Raw genomic sequence first — 15,785 nt, 5'->3', positions numbered from 1 at the left:
ACACAACGCTATATACACACAAATGTATTTAATATTACATAAGCTTCTGTTGTATGATGTTTACATTTGTATAACTGGAAATCGCAGACTTGCTACTCCCATCAAAGATTATAACGGTAGATTATTAAATTGACAAACAATATGCTTTACTATTTTCCATTGTGATTTTTTAATATTCAGTGAGACTTATATCCATTTAGCGTTTCCATTAATTAAGGTGGTTTCTCTCCTCAGAGTGGGTCACTTCCTATGTATAATTCAGGTCTTGGGGTGGGTGGTTAGTTTATTATTATTATTATTATCTTTTATTAAGTACCATCATATATATTATGCAGCACAATTTGAATGGGGAGGTTAAAAACATACATAACAAAAATACATTATTATACACATTAACACATACAGACACAAAAGTCTTATAAATATATGACCCGGACATTATAATGAAGGGAAAAGTTGGATTGAAATGTAGTTTAAGCAGTGAATAGGATCGCACACCAGGGACTACTTTTCCACTTTCATACTTGGAATTATCAAAAAAAGAATGCCTAGATACTGTAATAGTTAATGTTTTGTATTACATTTAGACTATTTAAAGTTCTACTTAAGCAACCACCCCTTTGTGTCCGCACCCTTTATTATGTGGACCACATACTTTTCCAGGATACAATCCCACTCCCCGAACTCCTTTGTATGATGCGAAGTACCACCTTAAAGTTTCCACATTTCAGTAACACTAGCAAAACGCAGTGTCCACGTTGCCGATATCACGGCCGGCCTCTTCTCTTCAGCACTTGGGCCTGCCTGTGGTTAATGATTTGTGTCAGACCTACTCCTCACCGCATGGCAGGGCGATATTGATTGCGGCCGGTGCCTCTGCCTCCTGCAGGAGACGAACCATTAAATACACGAGGAATGCTGCTTTAGTTATACTTGACATAGTAAAAGGCCTTTAATTGGTTAATAAATACATCTCTTTACGTTTCAAATTGCGTTTGAAGTTTCCGGTGAGCGCTTACATCAGTGAGAGCCAAGTCGTAGTTTTACAGCTATTGTTCGTGCTCATACACATTATATTACACCCATTAGGGGGACAGTCATGCCTAATTCTTACATATTTGTTACTAAGACAAGCCCTCACCCCTACCTTTCCATGTACCGCATGCCATCTTGAGCTCAATTACCTATTTATATTAGAGCAATATTATATATATATAACGTGGGAATTCCCGGCAAGGGAGATTGTTAAAGCACATCGTGCAGACGTGCCGGCAGCTGAGGCTGTTTACGCGCATCGCCGGTGAATGTCTGCGCGACACACTTCCGTGTGGGAAGTGCTGGCAGGGGAGGCTGTCTGGGCACATCCGAGAGTAGGATACGGGTCCCCTGCACCAGGATCTGTATCCTAACCCCGCTGCCTGCCCGGCAGCGTCGGGCGCTAGACCCCGAATATAGGCCGCACCCCCGCTTTAAAGACTTAAAGTGGGGGGGAAAGTGCGGCCTATATTCGAGCCAATACGGTATATATATATATATATATATATATATATATATATATATCATGCATTGCCTTTAAAAATACAAGCATCTCTGAAAAAGCACATGCTGTGCTTAAATCTCTCTGAAGCACCATGTTTTGCATTTGTTTTATAATAAAAAATTCATGTTGTTGACTGAATATCCAGGTAGTATAAATATTACAAATATAATGAACGTTAATGTGTATATATATATTACACACACACACACAGTGCCCTCCACTAATATTGGCACGCTTAGTAAATATGAGTAAAGAATGCTGTGAAAAATGTTTGTTAAACCCTTTGATCTTTTCTTCAAGAAATACACAAAATACTCTCCACTTGTGTTTATCAACAATTTTAAACACCACACGGGTTTAACCAAAATAAAAGAAACATTTGTGAAATATATGTAGGGCACAGTTATTTGCACCCTTTTAGTCAATACTTTGTGCTACATTCTCCTATAATGCCCGATGGCGGTTGGAGAATGCATTGCAAGGGGGTCTGAGACCATTCCTCCATAGAGAATCACTCCAGATCATTCAAGTTTTGAGGTTGACGCTGGTGGACTCTCCTCTTCCGTTCAACCTACAAGTTTTCTATGGAGTTTGTTGGGGATGGCCAGTGGCCAGTAAAGCGTTTTGCTTTATGTTTTGGATCGTTGTCCTGCTGAAAGATCCAACCACGGCCTATTTAAGCTTTCTGGCAGAGGCAGTCAGGTGTCATGTATCCTAACCAAATGTCCCAGTCCTGTGGCAGAAAACAGCCCCAAAACATTAAAGAGCAACCGCCATGTTTAACCGTGGGCATGAGGTACTTTTTGATATTGCTACCTCTCTGTGTGGGAAAACTCACCTCTGGTGTTTGTCAAAAAGCACTATTTTGTTTTTTTCATCGGACCATAGTACCTGAAATCATGATTTTAATATAGACGCATGTCCTCTTTCAGGTTGGTTCATAATATTTCCAGTTGACTGGAACTTCTTAAATATTGTCCTGGTGGAAATGGGCATTTTCAATGCTTTGCTATTTTCTTATAGCCTCTTCCCATTTCAACCTTTTGCCGCACATCACAGCTATATTCCTTGATCTTACCCCTTGTGATGAATGACTAAGGGAATTTGGCCTATGTGTTACCTGATATTTATACCCCTATGAGACAGGAAGTCATGGTTGAATGATTTCCTGTACCTAGTGACCCAGGTGTACTATAAATTTTTATTTATTTTATTATGAACCTATGTTGTGTTTTTAATGGTTTGATATCCATGAGAGCAGAGTATTTTTGTGTATTTTGTGAAGAAAATGTTAACAACTTCACAGCCTTCTTTGCTCATTCAGTACTGGAATCGGTCTAGTATGTAGGCCTGGATAGCACCATAGAACCAGCGAGTCCTATGATTTGTTGCGGGAATTTGAAAGCATGTTCTCTTCCTCACACAAATCTTGGCTATCCCAGTGTTTTTTTAAAAAAACAGCATGTCAAAAAGTTTGTTTAGTTTATTCCTATAACAAAGTCATTATATAAACATGTATTTATAAATCAGCAACTCTCCGTGGACTCACTTGGCAACAGAAGCTCCTATTTTTAAGGCAGACTTGAGAAAAGGGAATGGAACCTGTGTGTCCATCATTGTCGAAGCCCGGCCGAGATAGATGAGGTACAGCATTAACCAACAAGCTCCAGATTGTTGATGGTTAGAAGGATCTCTGACATACTGGAAAAATGATGACAATACTTCCATTGTTTTCTGCCTTTTTGACCGATCTGGTATACATTTTGACATTTTAATATCCGCTACAGTTCTGGTGAACTTTCCGAACATCTCTTGCTGCTTTTGTACAGCGGAGAGCTGAAGAACAAATCCCAGTGGCGATTCTGTTCCGCTGATTGCACTTTATATAAACTATATGTTGACGTAGGTGTCCTCCTTCCTATGTAAAGACATCAGTGAGTGTATTCTGGATGAAGTTTCTGAGTGGTTGAGAATTGTTGTTCTGCCACCTAGTGGCAGCTCTACGGTCTGACGATTGAGTGGGTGTGAAAAAAAAAAAAAAGCGATTGTGTCGATCACAGTATCTACCACACCCCATTTTCTAGAGCTAACATGTGGTCTGTTGTAATATTCAAATAAAAACACAAAAAAACATTTTTTTCCCGAATATGTGGGGCTTTTTTAACCATTAACTTGCTATAGCAATCGGTTTTAATGTAGTTTTAATTCGAATCACACAGACTTCACAAAAGAATTCCCTAACAGGAAGTCATGCGTTCAGAGAGTTACCTGATTAAATACAAACCTGTTTCACGTGGTGCCACCCATCCTCCCGGCAGCATATACATGCACACTCCCTCACATAAGATTCATAAACATGCGCTATGTATACATGTACATAGTGTCCCTTATAAAACTGCAGTGATAGAATATCTGTGGTTCATGCTTGATGTGGCTGCGCTTGAAAACCACTTGCTGTGTAGGCTTTAAATCCTATGGTCACCTCCTTGTGTAGTCTGTAGTGCTAGATAATTAGCAGATTATGCTACTTTTGTAAGCGTTTTAAACCAGGCTGTGTTTTACAAAGTTAGAAGTAGCCTCTATTCCAGCATGGTGGTGCCCAGGTGCACAAAGCAAGGGCCATAAAGACATGGTTGGATGAGCTTGGTGTGGAAGAACTTGACTGGCCTGGAAAGAGCCCTGAGCCCTTTGGGATAAACTGGAACTTAGATTGCAAGCCAGGCCTTCTCATCAAACATCAGTGCCTGACCTCACCAATGCTCTACTGGATGAATGGGCACAGGGTCTTGTGGAAAGCCTTCCCAGAAGAGTGGTAGCTGTTATATCTGCAACGGGGGATCCGAATTCAGTAGGAGAGGACTCCTTGAATAGCGAGTCAGGGCGATCCGTAGAGGTTGTTGGTCCTTCCGATGGCTTGATTAGGATGGTTGCATGTAAAAACAAGACATAAGGAGTTTAGGGTGGATCGGTCCTTAATAACGGCATGCATTAATTCGACGGGTGACAACGATAGTCATGTTCCTTGTTCCTGAGACAGTACTGTGTCTAGTCACCAAAAAAAGTCCACCTGTTTTAATATATTTTTGTTCATGATGGCATAATATCCAATAAACACTCTAGTTTTTTTGGGGGTAAACATGTCTCTATACCATGCTCTGCTACATCTCGTTCCTGGTGATTCTTTACGCTCTCTGATTAGCTGATTGCTTTAGAATTAGATCTCTGTAATGAAATAATGCAGTTTTTTGTTTGGTTTGCTCTTTAAAAATGTCATGTAACATCTGTGGAAACTCTCCCTTACACACAGCTATGTAATTGTGTTTCTCGTGAGACAGCTTCTGATCGGTTAACATGTCATCGGCATTACTGAGAAAGACCAGTGAACGTATCTGTGAATCACTTTGACAAGCATTTAATATTCCACTGCTTGTGCAACTGATAAAAAGGAAATCCCATTCGTATGAGCCTGAGGTGGTCACATACTTGGCACATTACACAACACCATTCACAATGCGCTTATTGTCTTCCAAGATCCAAAAGCTAAAGAGAAAATTAGTATCTCTTGTGGTTATCGTACACGTCTCTCGTCATTCAGCTTCTAAATATATTCTGCTCTGGGTGCAGAATGAACCCGTGTTTTGTTAAGAAGCTGGAGTTACACGGCTTGGCTTTCTTAGATATTTAACACAGAGGCCACTGGCATTTGTCTTCATTGATCATCATATTTCTATAGAGCAAATCCTGATGACACCAACCTTTTTAATGTTTATTAAATTGTCGACAGCCCCACATTTTTGAGGGCAGTACTTATGCCCTAGCCAATGTCCCAATTCTCGGGACTGGTGGCAAATTTGCATATGTATGCGGCACCAAAGGTGTGTTTAAAAAGGCAGTTCAAGGAGCGGTGATGACATGCGACCACCCATGTAATATGGAAACATGCTGTGTGGTATCCCAATGTCACCCCATGATCTGGTGCTGAAAAAGAAAAATATTCAAAAGTAGAACTTTTATAAAAAATGTAGTCTACTAATTGTTTTATTAAAAGAGTCTTTGTAATGGTATTCATGCGAGTATAGGCGGGTAATGCATTTTTATTTACTTACCTGTTGGAAGGGGGAAAAAATCACTTTTAATGAACTTTTTAAGTGATTTTTATTAGAATTTGGGGTTTAAGGAACAATTTGCCAGACGGGGTGTAACAGGCTTATCGGGCCTCTTAATCTGCAGAGCCTGATTTAAACCCTTGGAGAGTATTCAAGACGATCGTGGTGCGAGGAGTTCAAACATTGAAAAATGAACAGCCCGAGACACAAGGTGTTTTTTTCTATGTCGGAGGAAACTAAGTTTATCTTGATATCTATAGTAAACGGAGCATAGTTTTAATTATGTGACTAGAGGGCAAAAATATACAACAGCATTTTAAAAGCTGATGTTTTGATTTTATCAGTAATTTAAGGGAATTCGGTGTAATGTCATTATGACACAAAACAAACCTATCATTTCAGCATAAATGTAGGGGGATGGAGGTTAGGGGCGAGGGGATAAGATGGAATAGAGAGGGTTGGCCAGAAAAAATCCATCAGTCCCCATTGGGACCCCAGGCAATCTAGACAAAGAGAACAGGATTTTGTTCAAATCCATAGATTTAATCACCTGGACTGTTGGCACTGTGTTGGGAGCCAGTTATTTGTGGGAAATAATGGTCGCTGGGGGTCTATACGTAGGCAAGCTTTTAGGACAGACCTCCATTGTAAGAACTCTTGACATTTGCACAAATGCGGAATATTACCTTATTGTCAGTAGACAGAAATGGGCAAGCAGAATGCCAATAGGGCATCCACCCTCATTCATAACTAATTAGACAAGATCAAGTAATAAGATTGGATTCAGGCAATCTGTGCCTAATACAGCTCATAGATTATTCCAGGGAGAGTTTGTCATCTTATTCTCAAACTGTAGTCTCAAGCTTGTTCCAAGTTCATCTTTATTCTGCAGTTGCATTTTTGGACAACCAATGATTTGTGTGTTTTTGGCATGTAAATACAGACAAATGCACGTATTTTCTATCCTATAAAATAAACACAGTGGTTTTTACATAATAAATAGCATGAACATTAACATAATCATTATCATGTAATCAACAGAAAATAGTGGTAGTTCACAGCGCACAGAAGAGAGTACTGTGGTTTTTTTCATCTTCGTTGTTTTTCATTCATCAGCATTTTTAGTTTTATGTCACATTTAATTACTGTACTTTTTCCTTTTTTATTTAGAAACATCCTAAGGAATTGAGAGCAGATTTTCAATCACTGTCCCGTTTGGTTTGTCTCTTAATTATGACCAACATTCCTATAAACTCCTCTAATACTGAGAAGATATGAGATTGTCCCTCCTGCTTATCCTGCATTGCGTGTGGGTTTTAAAGGTCACAATGTATTTCAATAAAAAATAAAAAAAAAAGTTTGAATCATTCCAACAGGGCACTGTGATGAGGACAACTTTAATAATACTTTTAACTTGTGGACAAGTCTGATTACGTTTGCATTTCTTTTTTGTTCTTTTTTTTATTTGATGCAGTACTGTGACTCGCTTTCAGCTTCTGGCATTAATTTAGAAGTGAATGGATCTATTAATTATGCAGATATTAATTTTAATTTGACTTTTATGTGTTATGAACCAAACTCTCTATGTAACCCGCCCAGTTTACTTTGGGTGGATTGCATTTTTTAACGACCAAGTGAATTCCTGATTGTAGTGAATTGAAGACAGCTTTCCCCACTGTCTTAGCATTGTGCGTTGAGTCATAGCACGGTTTTCTCATACTATTCTGAATGTTTGTAATTACGGTGATCATATTTCCATTGAAGCATTTAGTGGAAGTATTGGGTTTCATTTGAGTCACAGAGTAAAATGCAGCAGGGAGGCGCTCCCATGCAAGCACCATAAGCAACTGCTGAAGGCCACCATCTATGGTGCCCAATGTTGCCACCCATTCTGCGCCTGTTTTGCTGACTTCAACCTACAGAACTCTGCACTCTTCCTTCCAGCAGATCTCCTCTCTGCTGAAGATACCGACATTATTGTATTACCATTTTAAAATGTTTTTATTAAAAAGAAATATATAAAAGTGTATTGGTATTTCTTGAAGATCAACCTCCACAATGAAGGTTAACTTTACAGTCAAAAGGTTACCAGAGTAGTCTTGCTGTTAATAATACAAATGGAACTTGTTGTTTCCCCCTATAATCAGATTGAAGATTGAGAGCAGGAACCTGTTGCTTGTTATTTTGTAATCTTAGAGGTGATCCCCGATCCCACGGGATGTTAGTGCAAGGACTCTGAAGCCACAAACATGAAAAGGCTTTATATTGTCCCATATATACGAATAGAGAGTTCGTACACAACAATGAGAAAAGGGTGCCTTGTGTTTGTGAATTCAAAGTTTGAAGTATCTGTGTTCGTTGTTTTTTCTTCTTCTCGCGTGTTTCCCTGCGCACGTAGTAATCTTGTTTTATAGTAATGGAAATGTTCTTGATCTGCATGATAGGCAGAAGAATCCCAATGGTTGCTGCGATGAGACGAACAAAGGGTGTTTGGGACCCTTTTTATGAATTTAGTATATATATTACCATCGTGAAAGCCCACAAATCCTTATGTGCCATTTTCATCTGATTAATGTAACGCACTTCACTGGCTGCCTGATCTCTTTACACATCCCAAATCTACTCCTCATTCACTGTGTCTGCTGATTATTTGACTCTTTCTTCTAATCATGTGCTGTATCATTACAAAAGTGGCACTGATGACCATGTCTGTCTGAAAATGAGCATTAGGAGACGCTGTTAATGTGAATCCTATCATTTTCTGTGACATTTCAGATATGGAAAGCAATTTTTACGTCTTCTATATTTAGTGAAAGCCAGAGGCCCCGCAGGGTTTGCCTTTTTAATGAATCATTTGTTAATCTGCTGCCATGCATATGCATAATTAACGTACTCATGTCTAAAACGCTGATACATCTTGTGATCCATCAGCGTGGAAAAAAAATCCCACACCTGACTTTGTATTTATTAGCTCTGGGGCCACGGTTCCCACTTTGTAAAGAATTCAGGCTTGGATCTGCTACCGAGCGTGCCCACGGATTTAATGGTGTCCAGCCACGTGTTACCATATATGTGATCGGCTGTGAAGACCATTGGAAGGTGTACGATCCAGCAGTACATCTGTGTTCACAATGTTCCTTTTTTTTTTTGGAACATAGAAGTTTTATTGAGATTAGTACGGTCAAAGAAACACCACAGCGCCAGATGACAAAGACACGTGTACAAACAATCCAATAGTCCACCGAACATCATGACCAATAGGCACCAAATACAGGCAGAGGAGGAGTGTCAGAGATGTGAGAGCCGCCCGTAAGCTGCCAAGGAAATCTAAAAATTTTAACAATTTAATAACATATGTCAACTGAAATAAAGCACAGTGGCAAAGAAGAAGAGGAAAATAGAAAAAGAAGAAGAAAAAAAAAAAAAAGGATAGAGGGGGGGGGGGGAACATATCCAATAATAGTACCCTCACGAGTCAGTAACCGCTTTCGTGTACCAGGGAGTACGCATGTTCCCTAGGATGAAACCTCCAGGCGCAGGGGTGAACGTGTGCCTATAATAATCATCCCAAGTCTCCCAGGTAGACTGAAAGAGATGGAGGGAGTTAGAGGCCGTGTGCGCCATCTGTTCGTAAATACGTGTGGTAGTGAGGGAGTAGAGAACCTCTTGGATCGTGGGAGGGGAGGAGTTTTTCCAGTTACGAGCAATGCAGATCTTAGCTGCAAATAACACATGCGCCAAAAGTTTCCTGCAAGGAGTATCTAACAATGTTCCTTTTAAACAATGCACGATACAGGTTTATTTTAAATATGCATGTTGATTGCTTTTTTAATTCAGTTTCATTTTTTAGTGCTTTTAGTTTTATTATTTTACTATAATAGCAGACTGTAATTATTAAAATATAAGCAGCTGCTTTTTGGAGTCCCCAGTAGAAGCAGTTGGCCATGTTTTGACTTGGCATCGTACCTTAAAAGCAGCCTTAGAGACGCTGGGTGACGATAAATGATTTCAACAAAATTGCGTGAAAAGGGTCCTTGATGAATTTCTTTAATTGTTTAATAACTGAATGATTTCCAAAATGTGCTAGTATTATTCAAACAACCTCCACTGTATGTGGCTAGTCAATATAAATGGCTTCTCCTGGCTGCCGTTTTTTAATGCTTTTGTTCCGACATATACACTTTTGAAGCAACAACAATCTCCATTCAGTGTTACGGTAATAAATGTTACCCCTAATGTATGTTTTTGTTCTATGTCTCCTGAAGCCTTGTTTCAAAAAAATATAGCCGTGCTTTGTACTTTGCGGTGAGGTTGTATTTAAATAAGAGTCGTTCAACCGCTAATAATGCAAACATTTCTGGAAAAAAGTTGTGAAAGCACTGTCCACCTAAAAAGCTATAATCTGACCCCACGCCATCAGGACTCGGTTTTAGTGCATTGTAACAGATGCCAAAGAAATCTGCCACGTTACGGTTTCAAACCTGGGAAGTAAGAGCTGCGCATCAAAGGAATACGAATGTTTTATAGCGTATGTTTATAAATGTCACTTTAGTAATACTCTCCCTTTTAACGTCTACGTACATTAATACTTTTGTTATCTGTCCACTGTTTGCAGGTGTTGACCCAGCCCTGCAGAAGGATAATAGAAATCAGACATCATCATCAACTGCAGCTCCAGCACAGTCCTCCAAGTACCATAGAGCCAGATCTGGGGGCGCCAGAGATGAACGTTACCGCTCAGGTAAATAGAAATGTCACTGTTTATAATGGATCTGTTGCCTAGTAAAATGTTAATCAGAAGAGGGGTAAACTTTTAATGGTTCAGCAGTTGTGAACGTACTTTAATTACATATGGGCAGTACACTTTTTACGGGTTCACTTATTTATTTTTACATTTGGGGACAGGTAAATGGCATTTGTGCCCATGGAAACAGAATTTGATGGCAGATTGGCATACACCTGATGGCATAGAATTTGATACCATTTAACCTCCTCTGGTCTGCCTACTTGCCCTACCGATCTAGTGCGTGTTTAAGTTCCCTCGCTGTTGCTTGGCTGCTGTGCTGCTTGTCTGCCACGTAAAACTTGCCTTTAACGGTTCATTCCTTATGCTCTTTACAGCCTCATCCTCTGGAAATGATGTTTAATAGTCCTACTGTTATGGCATGGCAGCACAATGTCTCTTAAAAAGGTTATTGTTTGTGCAGTGCCAACAGTTTAGGTCATACATACCCAGGGTTCACCTGAACAGGGTTGAAAAAGATGATGGATTATTTATGTGCGAATTTAAAAGCCCTAAACTAGAGCTGATCATGGAGAATAACCTTACATAGAAGTACTAAGAAAAATCAACATAACCATATTAACACAAAACCTAATGGAGTATTTTGTCAAGGTTGATACCTTTTATTGCGCTGACATAGAAAGATGCAAAGTTACTAAAGGTTTTGGGATGTCAGTGGTCTCTTCTTCAGATGAAGCTTTCATTTCTTTTTAGTAGTAGTGGTGATTTAGCTCAGTTAAGGAGCAACATAGTTTTTGGATTGACCAAAAGAAAAACCTCAGTAGTAGTAGTAGTAGTAGTAGTGTGGGTTAGGTTAGGCTGCTATGCTGATGATTGCTTATACAATGTGGGCTCAGTGCCCGGCAAACTAATCAGTGAATATATCATCACTTGCCTCACCCCATATAGAGGGAAAATGCCGGCTACGAGTCTTAAAAAGTCCCCTCGGAACGAGACCAAACAGTGCGCAAAAAACCCTGAAAATCTTTCTTTAGGAGTTCTTTATTAAAGCGCCAGTGCGTAGGACAGAGAACCTGTGAAAAAGGCTTAACGCGTTTCGCGCCCCGTCTGGTGCTTACTTATAAGCTGAATACGTGATTGAGAGGTATGCTGATGAGTCTGGTGGAAAGAATGTTAGCCGGAATCCATGTCTGTAATTCACGGTGTTCTCTCCCCTTATGGATCTGAAGATACTCTATATTCCCATCTGGCACACTAGTGATTTTCCTTTTAATCATGCTGTTTAACTGCTTCTCTCTTGAGAATCTAAGTTCATCTATATCTTGGCAAGGAATGAACAAATACTATTGCATATTCTTCAATGCAAGCTAGACTCTATTTCTTTTTGTTCCTTTAAATCCAAATTCTCATGTTGCTGCTATATGCAAGTCCTGTTTACCCTTTGTACAGAGCTGCATATAAATCGATATATATGTAATGTTTGGTCTTCGAATACCAATAGCTAAATACCAAATCAATTGCTGGTAAGCATTTCCATTAGGAAAAACGAATCTTTAAGATTTTGTCAATGTTTTCAGGTTTTACTTTGCGAGTTTTCCTTCTAGATTGTGGTCACAGTGTCAGAAGATCCATCCGCTCCGGGAGTACCCAGTAATCTAATTATATCATATTTTGAAAATATAATTAACTGCCTCTGTTTCCATTGGCTTTTTCACGTTTGTCCCACAGTCCTCTGTGTTTCTGCTGATGATAACCTGCCACTGGTGGAATTAGTCTATTAATAATCTATCGGCATCCCATTAGATCTGTGTGGATTGCAGTCATTGCTGGCCCTGGCAGGGTCGTTTCTGAGTTGAGAATGACGCTGGGCTTTGCTCATTTGTGATGTTTTCTTCATTGGTTTTGTATGTAAATGTACAAGGTTTCTGCAAAGCAGGCTCTCCTTATTTATGTAGCGCCAACGATTTACGCAGCACTTCTTACAATACATATATTCAAGGGGTATGATAAGACTAGAATGGACAGACTAAGACAAACCGATACATTAGGTAAAGAAGGCTCTGCTCACAAGCTTACAATCTACAGGGGATGGGGGTGAGGAGAAAACCTAAGGTATGGAGAAATGGGGGAGACCCTGTCATAGATAGATGTGGGGGTTGTATTAGTGGCAGATACGTTCTAGCCACAAAGATTTTACTCTTCTCTAGAGAAATGGGGTTTGAGATAAAGTAGGAAAGTATTTTGCAGTATTATGGAAGGCTTAATATATCAGTAGGATAATTTTTTATTTAAATCTAAAGGTTATAAGGTAATAAGCGTCGTACAGCAGTATTTTGAATTAGATTTTTGATTGGAGAGTCGAGACAGAGGAATGCCAACCAGTCAAGGTGGGAGATAAGTGAATGAACCAGGGTTTTTGTGGCTTCTTGGGCGAGGAATGGGTGCATGTGACCCGATCTTGCGAGGGACTGAATGTGAGAGTTTCAGTTAAAGATTCACCCCAACCGCGCAGGTTAATAGGCAAGATAGTAGTGTTAATGGAGATTAGGAATTCAGGTACTGGGGTGGAGATGAGGAGGGAAGAATATGAGTTCAGTTTTAGAGAGATTTAAGTTTCCGGTAGCATTTTGACATCCATGAAGAAATGGCAGACAAATAGTTGGTAATTCGGGACATGAGAGAAGGAGAGAAGACAGGTAGATTTGAGTATTGTTTGCATGTAGATTTAACTTATCAATGAGTTCACTATGGTATAGCTGTTCTCTCTAAAATTTGTCTTTTCAGATTTTTTCCTACTCGTACGGTGGCAAACATTGTGAATGCTGATTCGTCAACTAAAAAAATATATATATATTTTATTTTTTTTTGCAGATATCCATACAGAAGCAGTTCAAGCTGCTTTGGCTAAACATAAAGAGCAGAAGATGGCCTTGCCAATGCCAACCAAAAGGCGGTCAACTTTTGTGCAGTCCCCAGCAGACACATGTACACCTCCAGGTACAGCAGTTGGGATCAAAGTAAATGTAGTTTGAGGTCAATGAGTGAACTGCACATTGTGCATGATGAAACTAGCAATATGGTCACAAACCAGAATAAAATATGTTCTATTAAATAACGAACCTCCCAGATTGTAAGAGCTCATAAATTCATAGCCCTAATAAATACCAATGGGGAATTACACTGGATAGTCTGAAGAATGGAATTATACTGAATGTTTTGAACATATGTCTATAATGGCTATGATATGCGCATTGCTAGATTAAACGGTACTAAAGAGATAATTGAAAAAAATACATTAACAGCTAAGTTATGTATACTTTTTCTGATTTTCCAGATACGTCATCTGCATCGGAGGATGAGGGTTCCCTAAGACGCCAGGCGGTGCTGTCTGCAGTCCTGGCTCAGAGTTTGCAGAACACAGAATCATGGATCAACAAATCTGTGCAGGGTTCATCAACGTCCTCCTCCGCCTCGTCTACATTGTCACATGGAGAAGTAAAGAGCACCAGTGGATCATTAGCTGATGCCCTGTCGAACATTCATATAGGTAAATGAAGGAAACCGAAGCCTTTTTAGTTGAAATGTATCTGTAAATTCTGCAAGTTATGGGTGTCTTGAACAGAATAGTGTGTACTTTATTAATATAGCTTCTATATGGATGAAGAGAAAAATAATTGGTTGCCCACTTCACTTTTGCACCGTGCACATCATACCAGCATTTCCCATAATGTGGTATTGTAAAGTGTTCGTGACCCGTTGATTCATTTTGTCTTTTGCTCTGTTTTTTTTTTTGTTTTTTTTTAAATGACTGGGATGTTTGAACAAACATGTAAATACAGACATTGTATGCAAGAAATATACAATTTGAGGAAATTAGGCAAAGTACTAAACCATATAACCATGGTTTAGTATTACATAAAATATAGATGGATGTTTTTTTAAATAATATATAATGTGACACCATAGCAACCCATGGAATAGTGCAGTTTGGTCAGCAGGACTTTTAGGGCTATAGTGATAAGGCCTCTTTTCACGCTTTGCACTAGAATTCATAAATAACCCCGTGACACAACGTGAAAGAGCTTTGTCCCAATAAAATGTAAGGTGGCTCATGCCACTCAGTCGCTTACAAATACATTTATTCATTAATTAGGAGTTTCAATACAAAAATTGAAATGAACCAATTTGCAGACGATCACTAAGCCAGATGTTCAACTTATTGAACGTTTTTTTAAATGATATATGTATGTGTTGCCATTTGTAGAAAGTTTCTCAGCTCCACCTGATGTCACCGCCACCACAAGCACCACCACAACCTCTTCGTCCTCCTCGTCGTCCTTGTCCTCTGTGAGGCCAGCAATCATGGACTTGCCCCCTGGGGGTATAGTGAAGGGAATGCACAAGGCAGCTAGACGATCAAGCCTCATGGACACTGCAGATGGTAAGGGGATCATAATCTCGGGTGGTGGCATTTACCTTGCATTTTTCGAATATAAGTTGCACCTGATAAAACGCAACAGACTATGATTTGCAATAATTTGGTGTTTTTCGAGATATCTATTCTCATCTATTAAAATAAGTATTATATTCTAGAAAATACTATATTTTATGTCATGATGAGAAATTGCCAATAGCCTTGTAGTTACATTAATATCACATTATTTTATCTACCATTAGAATGGGGAAATGCCTAAAAGCAGTGAAATGGTCATATTGATTATCAGAACATAAAGTTAAAGTTGAAGTTATAATTTTAACTAGTAAATAAACTTTTTCCCCTTTCTTTCTTTCTTTCTTTCTTTCTTTCTTTCTTTCTTTAATTCAAAAAGTGGTTTTCCTATGATGGGTATATCAAAGCAGGGTGGAGTAAATCCCCTCCGGTTGGGTCTCTGTCCAGCTAGTGTTTCCTTGAGCAGTCGGTGAATTCTTGTTCAGACGGTTCATTTTAGGTGATGACAGTATATATTCTGTTATTACAGGTGTCGCTGTGAATACTCGCGTGTCTACAAAAATACAACAGTTACTTAATACCTTGAAAAGACCAAAAAGGCCACCCTTAAAAGAGTTCTTTGTGGATGATTTTGAAGAGATTGTGGAAGGTAATGTAAAGAACTAATTACTCGTGAACGGGGCCCAGATATTACCACTAGTCTGTGAAAAGTAAAACCAGGAGACAGCTGGAATGATTTGTACTTTCTGACACTAGGAAGACGAAAAATGTTTTTCCATTCACCCTATTCTAGAACTTTGATAAAGAAACACAACTTTAAAGATTTTATCCATCCGTCTACTGTAGGGTCACTTAGATTTTTATGCAAGTTACTCATCCGAAGAACAAATCGCACTTCCAGATAGTCTTTCATTTACATGAGATTTTGTTATTGTCTGGTTCTGT

At 39.1% G+C, this 15,785-nt stretch overlaps 1 protein-coding gene across 1 annotated transcript in view; it reads left to right on the top strand.

Moving 5' to 3' along the window:
* The window catches only part of LOC149285261 (disco-interacting protein 2 homolog B-like), an 82,751-nt gene that overhangs the window by 39,457 nt on the left and 27,509 nt on the right, over nucleotides 1-15,785 (top strand). The window contains exons 3-7 of the mRNA XM_089495612.1: nucleotides 10,262-10,387; nucleotides 13,262-13,387; nucleotides 13,725-13,937; nucleotides 14,655-14,831; nucleotides 15,370-15,489. Coding sequence (XP_089351738.1) covers nucleotides 10,262-10,387; nucleotides 13,262-13,387; nucleotides 13,725-13,937; nucleotides 14,655-14,831; nucleotides 15,370-15,489 — 762 coding nt within the window. The remainder of the gene's footprint in view (nucleotides 1-10,261; nucleotides 10,388-13,261; nucleotides 13,388-13,724; nucleotides 13,938-14,654; nucleotides 14,832-15,369; nucleotides 15,490-15,785) is intronic.

This window comes from Sceloporus occidentalis, unplaced genomic scaffold (genome assembly GCF_023333645.1).
Source record: "Sceloporus occidentalis isolate IW3139 unplaced genomic scaffold, rSceOcc1.0.p SCAF_82, whole genome shotgun sequence".
Lineage (NCBI taxonomy): Eukaryota > Metazoa > Chordata > Lepidosauria > Squamata > Phrynosomatidae > Sceloporus > Sceloporus occidentalis.
Note: the sequence above shows the minus strand (reverse complement) of the source record. Positions and strands in the feature narration are given on the sequence as shown.